Source organism: Ceratocystis lukuohia, assembly GCF_044167205.1.
Source record: "Ceratocystis lukuohia strain C4212 chromosome Unknown Supercontig11_pilon, whole genome shotgun sequence".
In the NCBI taxonomy this organism is placed as follows: Eukaryota; Fungi; Ascomycota; class Sordariomycetes; order Microascales; family Ceratocystidaceae; genus Ceratocystis; species Ceratocystis lukuohia.
This window is the reverse complement of record NW_027263530.1, coordinates 287,758-297,467: the sequence shown is the minus strand read 5'-3', so window position 1 is coordinate 297,467 and position 9,710 is coordinate 287,758. Positions and strand designations below refer to the sequence as shown.

Here is a 9,710-nt window from a genome sequence, read left to right as displayed (position 1 = left end):
TCAATCACAAGTAGTAGCAAATTTAATCTTGACCCATCTCCACATGCCATCATCTCTACCAACCTGAAATGACTCGACATACAGCTTTTCCATACCCTCAAACTTGGCGCACATCTCCATAGCGTCCTTTGCAAATGATGCTTTGCACAACAAGTTCCAGGCTTTGGTGTCAGTTGGAGAGTCTTTGGAGATAATACGACCAGAGTGAGACCATTCGCCATTAGGGTCATAACCAGATTTTTTGAGGATTGCGTCAATAATGTAAAAGTCGTCACCCTGAACATCGGAATACTTGATTTGCTTAAGACTTCCTACATCGAGCTTGCTTTGGTCCTTCCAAATACTCAGCACAGCCTCATAGGATTTGAAACTGTCCTTCGGGTTCTTTATTACTTCGACTTCAATAGCTTTGTTCTCTGCAGTGACATAGACTTGAGCAAAGAAGCCCTCGGAGTTTTTTGCACACTTCAGGCTGGTGCCTTCTAGCTCAGTGATTTCTAGGCCAAGATTGCTCAGTGTAGGGACTTTCTGATCACCTGCAATCGCCTGGGTGGAGAACAGGGCAGCCATGAAGACCAGCTTAAAGGATGTGAAAAGCTGCATTGTAGTAGAGTTGGTATTAAGGAGAATGATGAGAGTGGTATTTCCAAGAATGGAGGAATGCAGTGAGGTCGGTATCAGATGAGGAGTTGGAAGTAGTGAAATTTTCATCTGCTATCTGATTTTTAGGGCTGCCTTCTTGTTATATGTGAACTTTCCATGTAGAGCCAGCTTTTGCATTCTCTGATTCTAGCCCACCCTACTTGTCTGACAAAATGCTTTGGACCAAAGTTACTAGTCTATCAAGCCTGATGCATTTAGTCTAGAATCGCTTGATTTAAGATGAACGAGCCACCCTATATGTCAACATAGCTGCAATTGAGCTAAGTTAATGTCAAGAAGGCCAGAGCCTACGCAGCCTCTCAGCAATAATGTTTGGCCATTATAGCTAGTAGGCCTGTAGATTGGAAGGTAGAACACACATGATAGTGTTGAAAATTTTACCTCTAGTCAGTGAAACTTGTTTGTTAGGTTAGGCTCAGGATCCTCTACTTCTTGTTACTTTTTGTGTACCATGCTGCCCTTTGTTTTGTTTACTACAATCCATAAAAACAGGCTCTAAATCCTAAAATGAGTGCCAGATGGATATATGGACGTCGGCACATGCTGGTAAATATGCTTAAATAGGTCTTAGTCTCTAGAAAGTGGCCGAAAATTTACAGAGGGGATTTTCACAAGTAGTAATTAAGGCAAAGGTTTTATAAATCAAGGTCGCATTTCGATTGTACATGGAGCCAGTCGAAAAGCACTGGGACATCTGACACATAATACAAACCACAGCTCAATACGACAAGTTTCTAATTCATTTTTACAGTCTGGCCGATATTATTGCAAATCCGAGAATTTCGGTTCCTCAGTTATGCCGGCTATCATGGGCTTTCCACTGTGTAATACGTCGTATCAGTAGGCTCAGAGGAGAACAGACACTTCATATTATGGAGAACATGATGCACCATTACCAACAGCTACACAGATGAGTTGACATTTATAATAAAGAGTCTGTGGTAGAGCTTTGTTGCAACCCCTGCTGACTTTGGTGCGCATTTCTCTCGAATTACACCAAGATATATACTAGCATTAATTGCGCTAGTTCCCATCTTTTCACTCAAAAGCTTGTGCCATCTGCTTCCTAGAAGCTTCAAATGCAGCCTTTAATCCTGACAAATCTAGTTCATCTATTTCACAGTGCTAACTTGGTGGCCGTCATTACCATCGGGATGCTGTTAAGGCAATGGGTGTCAAATAAATGAGTGCGCAGAAGAAACTTGGCATCTCGTCGTATATTTGTATAGCTGTGTAGTCGTATATCCCAAGGGTTGGTGACCCTAAGGGTTACCCACCTCTGCCCTTGACCTGGATTAAGTCGTAGCTTCATTCCCTGATGATTATGTCCCACATGAAATCGAATATGAGTCTCGAGAGTCACTTTTACAGTCAGACAATTCTTATACTCTAAATCGTTGTCATGCCTTTGTCATGGGGAGATCCACTAGGTAGATCCACTAGGGAGAAACCTGGCCCATTGACAGTTACATACACCTGTGATAGAGCATGTAAGCCTCCTGATGCTTTGAAGAGCTGGCAAGTGAAGATTACTACTCGAGGTACCAATTGCTCGTTCTCAAACATAGCAAGACAGTCTCCAGCCTGTCTCGAAGTGGCATTTTTACTACTGATGATTGAACAGCCCTGCAAAGCAGCCTCCAGTATGGGGTTCAGCTGAAGTTTTGAGATATCCCCTGTAGCTTTTGTAGTGGCATGTGCACAATCTTAGCAACAGGCATGGCTGTAGGCCTGTGCTTAGGGTTGAAAATAGATTTGTCGAGAAGGAGAACTGTCCTTGTAGCAAAGGACATGATAAGTCGTAGAAATGTGCCCTCAAAATTGAGGTTCTTTATCTGCATTTTAGTAATAGGGACCACTAGAAATGTAGGTTTTAGCCTCCGCCATTATACTTTACTCAAATATCCTTGTGGGGGCCAAAAAGATTGCTTTGCAACAGAATTTGATAGCCAGGCGGGTGATGTTGTCGTCAAGATCAACAGCAATGTATTTGCTGCCTTGAAGCACATGCTCTGTTAGTAAAAGGTCCCAGGAAAATGGCGTATGGAACAGCAGGAATCTATACAGCCTTGACTTCGGGCAATTACGTCTTGGTCAATTCATTATTTCAGTCTAAACTTGAACGCTTTAGTTCCGTACACATTGTATAGTTATACCTTGTACAACATGCGCTACTGGCTGTGTGTAACTGTCAGGGTTATCAGGGTTGCCGACCCTGACCGAGTTTGGTCAACCGTTAGGGTTAGTATCAGATATCAAAGGTCCTTTCCAAGGCCATGTGTTTAATCCAGACATGTAAATTGGCTGAGATCTGCTCTTCAATCAAGAATTAGACAGAAACATAGAACAAAATTAAGAATCACTTATTCCTTATTCTTCTCATTCAAAAGGACATTCAGTGTGTCCTCCTAATAGTTACTGTCAGCAACCTTCCATTTAGCTTAGGAAAATGACAATTACCATGTCACTCATCCCAGCTATTTCTTAAATTATTTTTACTACGCTTCTGATATTTGATGTGTTTGCGAAGCCTATCATTTGTTGTTAGAACAGTGATGAGTGAAGATGCTTCAAGGAGATAGTGGGACCTTGGCCAGCTGGTCTGCGACTTTGCAGTATCTTTATAGGAATTGGCTAGCGCTTCTATCGTGAAATCAGAACAGGCCGTAAAACGACCCCTCAGGCAAGTCTCAGCCAGGCACCCCCAAATAATAAAGCACAAGTTAAAGCTGAGCCAGTGCATCAATGTATAAACGAAAACGGTATATCTTAACCTATAAGTCTTCTTCATTCATTTGCTTGATCCCTAATTCCTAGTTGACTATACTAGCTTTCCTGTATCAAGCTGCATCCCCCTCTAAACACGCTATGAAACATAGAACAGCTGGCTGTAATACCCTGAACAAGTGGCACATGTACTAATTTAAAAAAATACAAAACAAAACACTAATGTTTTATTTGCTGAAATAGTAAGAAATTTCTGTATTAAATTCTAAAGATTTTATGAAGTGTTGATTCATTAGTGACACAAGGGACGTTATCATAATTTGGTGTATAATTAATGGCCAAGATAGCCTCCACGAAAGACTTGTACTAGGGTGTACTTAGAAATCAAGCCTAGACTTGTGTTTCGATTTCTTTCGAACGGGAGGACTAATCGTCGATTCTCAAGTCCTTTTTAGAAGAAAGGGCTAACATAGCCTTCAAAAAACAACGGTGAAATAGGCTTTGCAGAAGGCTCTAAAACGGACGCCTAGTCAATATCCTATGGCTCTGTCTTTGAGGCGGACTCTAAAGAAAGCTCTAACATGGCTTCCCAGTCAAGATCGTCTGATGTATCCTCAGATTCAGCGTCTGGTACAGTCTCTGGTACTGCTTCTGATGTAGTCTCAGATTCACTGTTCGGAGCTGGATCTGAAGAAAGCTTCCAAATGGACTCCCAGTCAATTCCGTCTGATGCAGTCTCTGGTACAGTATCTGGCACGACCTCGGGGACATCGTATGGAGTAGGTCCCCAAAGCGACTCCAAGAAAGATTTCCGTGCTGCCGCTTTTAACAAGTCGATAAATTTCCTCACTCCCGGTGAAAGTTCCAGAGCAATCCTCAACTCAGCAGCCTCAATTTTATCGACGGCTTTAATAGCTGAATCTAGTCTATCTTGCTCAAGCTTAACAGAATCAGCAGGGGAGGCCCCCGCCTCTTTCGCAGCGTAGCTGTGCGAGAACATGATGACGTGAACAGCTGCAGTCGGAAAGTTGGTGCCTTCTATCACGCGCTCCTTTCTTTTGATTATGATTTTCTTGATTCTTCCAGGCAGCATTTCAGCTGCCTGTTCGTAGTGATAGGTATCGGTAAAGAAGTCCCAGTCTGGAGACTCGGGGGTGAGTCTGATCTCGGCTTCAGGTTCAAGTTTGTGTTGTCTCTGATACTTCTTGACAATTTTGAGCGTCTTCCCATCGTTGATATCCATGACAAGCCAGTCCACTCTGGTCTGGCCCACGCCCAGTAGATAGCGCACTCCCTCATAGATTGTGGAAAGCGATAGTTTGTATTTATGAGGTGTCTCGAGATGCAAGTTATCGTCGCGAACACTAGCCACTTTCTTTTCTCTGTTGAAAAAGAAGCTGACGACAGTATCTCGTCTGTATTCGCCAAAGTGATCGGAATAGATATTTATATTATTGGTATCGCCGAAGAAGTCTGATGTATAATAACCGCGGTCATATAGGTAAGATCGATTAGTGATATCATTACAGATGATCTTCGGGGGGTTTGTAATGTACCCAAAACTGTGCGATACGGAAGGCTCGGGGCCGGAGGCGTCTGTAGACACAGGCTCATTTGCATCAAAAGAACCGGCCCTAGCGATCTTGGTAGCCTCGAAACCAAGCTCCTTGGTTTCGAAAGGCTGGACGTCAGCTATCTTAGTAGGCCCAGGCACAAGGCGCTCATATGGCTGAACATCCTCAACAGCCTTAGGTTTACAGTTCCGAAGACATAAAATAGGCAGGCTGATGGAGAATAAAGTGGACACCCGCATATTGGGCAACAGATTAGTGAAATGGATAGCAGAATAAGATGTGTGAAAAGACTAGAAATTGTGGTGATAGAGTGCCAAGACAGTTCTGCCTCATACCAGAGACAGGAGGGAGATGGAAGTATTTATTGTTGACTGCTGCTTTGCCATTGCTGCCCATGGTTTTCACGCTGTATAGTGCTTTAGTGTAAAACCTGAAATATGTGAAGTCTTACTTTTCGAAGTAGCGAAAATCTATGAAGCCACTATAGTTCATCCGTGCTTATCATCAGTGACTCCAGCCTGTCAGAAATAAGATATGGGAAGGATATCTTGGATCGAACTAGCTTAAATCCGAGATACTTGCACAGACTTTGGAGCAGGGGGATACTGAAAAGCTGCACATGCTAAAGGCTTATGAGTCTTTTTTTTGCATATCTTGGGCCAGCTTATGGAAAGCTTTGGCAAGACCTTTCGTGTCTAAGGCTTACTCAACGTATCTGTGAAGTCCTTCTTGTCCTCTTTTCTTCCTATTTTTAATACTCAAAAAATTAATACTATAAGAAGCAGACAGCTGGGAAATGACAAAAAGGCCCCTGAGCACGTTGTTAGTAGCTATTCCAGTTTGCACAGAGAGCTCAGTTGGTAGTGCTAGGTCATAGATCATGAGATCCATGCATAACCAATTGCAGATTATATGTGGTTATCCACAAAGCATAATATTTTTTACTAGTGGAAAATGCTAGATTCGTCCATGCACGATGCAGAAGGTCTCCCATTGAAAAGCGCTAGCCTATCTGGAGTACAACAATATTACATTGAGGTGTCAAGATTGTATGAACATTCTGCCGGAGCTCGCTGTAGTAGATATCGTGATACAGAGACGGTGATGATGTTCTAGGGTCATGTGGCTTAGATAACCCTAACATGGTGTCACATGCTGCAGAGAATCTATCCCTCGTCAACAACAATGTTGAAACTTTACACAAAGCAAATGGCACACAATTGATTCAAGGGACAGATCTTAACTCTTTAGGATGATAGGAGATAATATCTGCACTACACGAAATCAGACATATATGGTATATTTTGCTGTGTGCACTGAACAAGATTGGAACTGCCACTAAACCAAAGTCTAGTCAACACAGTACACAGTGAAGAAGCAATATTATTTCTACCTGAGATAGTACAAACAATTACAGTGTGTGATTTTGAACCATGGTTTTGCTGGAGAAATGGGCTGAAAGTGGTTCTCTTGATTAGTCGCTTACATGACTATCCTGTCAGAGTCACCAGGATTGCTGACCCTGATGCAGTTCGCCCAAACGCTGGGGTTTGCATTAGACATAAAGGGGCTGGCTTCTTCCAAGGCCTAGAGTGATGGATGTATAAATCGGTTGAGATCTGCTCTCCAGACAAGACATAGTGAACTTGAATATATTTAACGTCCACGGGAATCACAGGGATCAAACGACGCCAGACTGGCTACTGGACAGAATTAACTCTTTTGACGAGCGAAGCGCAATTGCTCCCAAGTTACCTTGTTGCTCGTTTCCGCTCTACCGTGGCAGACAAGACATAGATAGACACAGAACAACTTTAATAATAAATTATTCCTTCTTCTCCCCTTTACAGGACATTCAGTACGTTCTCCTGATATCTACTGTTACATACACTGTTATAATAATTATGCCACCCTTACTTGAATGGTACTTTTCTAGGCGCCGCGCGGTAGTTCTGCGTGGTCATGTCAAAGAAGCCGCCAGTCTCGCTGAGTGCCAAGCACTGGCCAAGCCAGCTCACAACACGGACGTACTTGTGTGGTTGACTACAAGGCCATACGGATTTAGACGGATTTAAGATTTCCCTAGTCAGCCTTCATGGGTATGGAAAAGAAGAGAATGGAAATAAGCATTAGGAATATATGACACAGAAGTCTGGAATATAGGCTAGAGTAAGAAGGAGTTTGTCTTCAGCAGTGCTGCTTTGTATCTATAGAAGAAACACCTGATGTCAGCGCCCATGTCACCACGTCCATTTTTATCTGTTTTGTTTATTCGCCTTAGCTCCTTGCTTGTGAGCACGTATGTATTGTATTCGTTTGCTACCTTCAAAATAAAACGCGTACAGGGTAAATCCCTCCTGGCTGGCATTGTCCATGGATCTAGGATCTTTATAAATAGTCTTGCGCTGTCATGTAGCCATGCATCTTACTTTTCCCTCTTACACCTAGTCAATTACTATGTGGGCATCGGATCTTATGCACTCTGATTGGCTGGAAAGATTTCTGTCAGCGCATTCCATGCTCTCGGAATTCTGCCAATGTCCCTCTCTCACTGGCCAATCATATGGCTGATCCTTGCACAAAGGAATACAAAGGAAGGGATGTTCGTCGTGTTGAAGACTTCAGTCATTGCTCTGAAATATGATTTCTCAATCCTATGTTATTACTCTTAAGAACTATGATGCCAGCCAGCCCCTGCTCAGGAGGGCGACCTCATGATAGCCAGTTGCCTTTACCAGCACCTTCATGTGCAACTAAGCGGCTGAAGTATTGTACTACTTCAATTGGTTTGAGAGAGTGAACCAAGGAGGAGATGATGGCATATTTGGACTGGAATAAGGCGGAGGATGACTGTCATTAGTGTCGTTGCGGGCCGGTCTCAAACTAAGAAAGCAGCCCCTCGGGTCGGTTGGCATTAGCGAGAACAAAAAGTAATATGCTACATGTGGCAAGGCCGGCCATAAATAGACAACAAGACAAATTGGCGTTGGGACGACTGTAGAATAACACAGCAGCTGGCTTTGCTTAATTACGTGTTCTGTTACATTTTATATTAAATCTGTTGTGTTGGAGATCAAAAAGCAGGGTTGTGAATGCCTGGATTCCACGCCTCAATGACGTGCGGAAAAGTCCAACTATTGATGCGCTGGTGATGTGCAGCAGTCGCATATAACTACCTGTTCAAACAGCGTTCATGGTTAGGCAGTCATGCTAATTTTGAAGCTGTGGAGTTGCAAGGATTGGCGCTTGTCTTCATCCCGCCCTTGGAACTGAATTGCAAAGAAGACTACTAGATAGATTTCGAAATGGGGCCTGGGGCAATGCCCAAGCTTGCTTTGCTCCCCGCTGGATTCGCGCGAGCTAGTAGATGTTGAATAGATCTGTATCTATGTCTTTTAAATAAATTTCAATTAATCCTAAAGAATTCTAGTTTCGACTAACTTCATCTTTCCAGCTCTTTAGCTTTTATACTTGACCTTCAGGGCTTTGATACTCTTGTGTGTGTTCCGCCACAATGCATGGGTTTCTGCATAATTGCTAGTCACGTTTGAGGCGTGCTTAGAGCGCCACGCAACAGTAGATGAACAGCCCTCTAAGTTTGTCTGTCGAATAGCCTCCAACTCTGTTTGTCGAGCATTCCCTGAATCCTCGATAGCAGCATTCAGGTCTCGCTCAGCAGCAAGCTCAGCCGCCTGCCTGTCAATGAGACTGACAGGTGTGTTCTCGTTGCCAGGCCTTATGTTCTTGAACGAGAACATGATGATGTGATGAATCATGTTCGGGAAACCGGTGCTTTTTTCTTACGATTCTGTGTTCGAAAACGATTTTGTCGATCTCAGAGCCAGGAATCATTTTAGCTGCTTCTTTATAGTAAGGGGGGGGGGCTTTGGAAGATATTTCCCAAGCTTCATCATTGGGAGTTAGCCTGACTTCCTCGTTGGAGTCAAGATTGTTGTTCTTGCGAAATGCTCTGACGGCTGAGCGGGGATCTATCACAGGTGTATGTAACTGCTAATGGGACTAGTCTCAATTATACGCTCTCTATTTTCTCTTACATGTAGTTCATGGGTGGACCCTGCGTAATAATAACCAGCACTCCTAGCACCATTATAGAGAATCCTCATGGGCACAGACTTTCCACTAACTATGTCAGGCTCAAGTTTACCCTTTTTACTAATTTAAACTCTACGGAAGCAGCCTCCTCCAAGAAACGGAGAACCGGGGCATCATCCACTGGTATTACCCTGACAGATCACTACATCTCACATGATGTGCGGTACGTGCTGGGACTGCACCTGGCTTCGGCAGAAATGCGAGGACGGAGTCAATACTGTACTTCAGGCAGAAAGTCTGACGTGGATGGAATCCTGGTGCTTGTGAATCCCGTCTAGAGTGGATCTCACCCGTAGTCTAGCTAGCTAAGCTTTGCCCATCTGTTCTCTATCTTACATCTGCGAAGACTTTTCTTGCATCCTCTGTTCTTGACACTATTCAAAGTCATAAACACAGGCTATGTGGGAAGCCTAATGGATAGTGCACAGTTGCTTAGGAGTGCAGAGGTCAGCAGGAAAGCCCTGGCAGAACAACAGCCGATAACTAGGCAGCCTATGCCCCTTAGGCACACTGCCATTAGCAGGCAATAATGCCAATCCAGGCTACACGCAAAGCGATTGGCCAGGCGGTGGGTAGCCTTGAGTACGCTAGTGGCGGCGAGTTTCCAGCCACTGAAGAGCATCAGAAGACAGG

The 9,710-nt window shown here is 43.7% G+C and overlaps 3 protein-coding genes across 3 annotated transcripts; all 3 read right to left on the bottom strand.

Annotated features, from left to right (window-relative positions):
* HOO65_110063 (uncharacterized protein) lies at nt 1-603 on the bottom strand (the record flags this gene model as incomplete). The annotated part of the gene is made up of 1 exon (XM_071001743.1): nt 1-603. One exon carries the CDS (start codon nt 601-603, stop codon nt 1-3), a length of 603 nt encoding a protein of 200 aa, XP_070855773.1.
* A 3,325-nt stretch (nt 604-3,928) lies between these two features.
* Nucleotides 3,929-5,203, bottom strand: HOO65_110062 (uncharacterized protein; the record flags this gene model as incomplete). The annotated part of the gene is made up of 1 exon (XM_071001742.1): nt 3,929-5,203. One exon carries the CDS (start codon nt 5,201-5,203, stop codon nt 3,929-3,931), a length of 1,275 nt encoding a protein of 424 aa, XP_070855772.1.
* A 3,219-nt stretch (nt 5,204-8,422) lies between these two features.
* On the bottom strand, nt 8,423-8,722 carry HOO65_110061 (uncharacterized protein; the record flags this gene model as incomplete). Its single annotated transcript, XM_071001741.1, has 1 exon — nt 8,423-8,722. The coding sequence occupies one exon, from the start codon at nt 8,720-8,722 to the stop codon at nt 8,423-8,425; it is 300 nt and encodes a 99-aa protein (XP_070855771.1).
* Nucleotides 8,723-9,710: the final 988 nt, after the last annotated feature.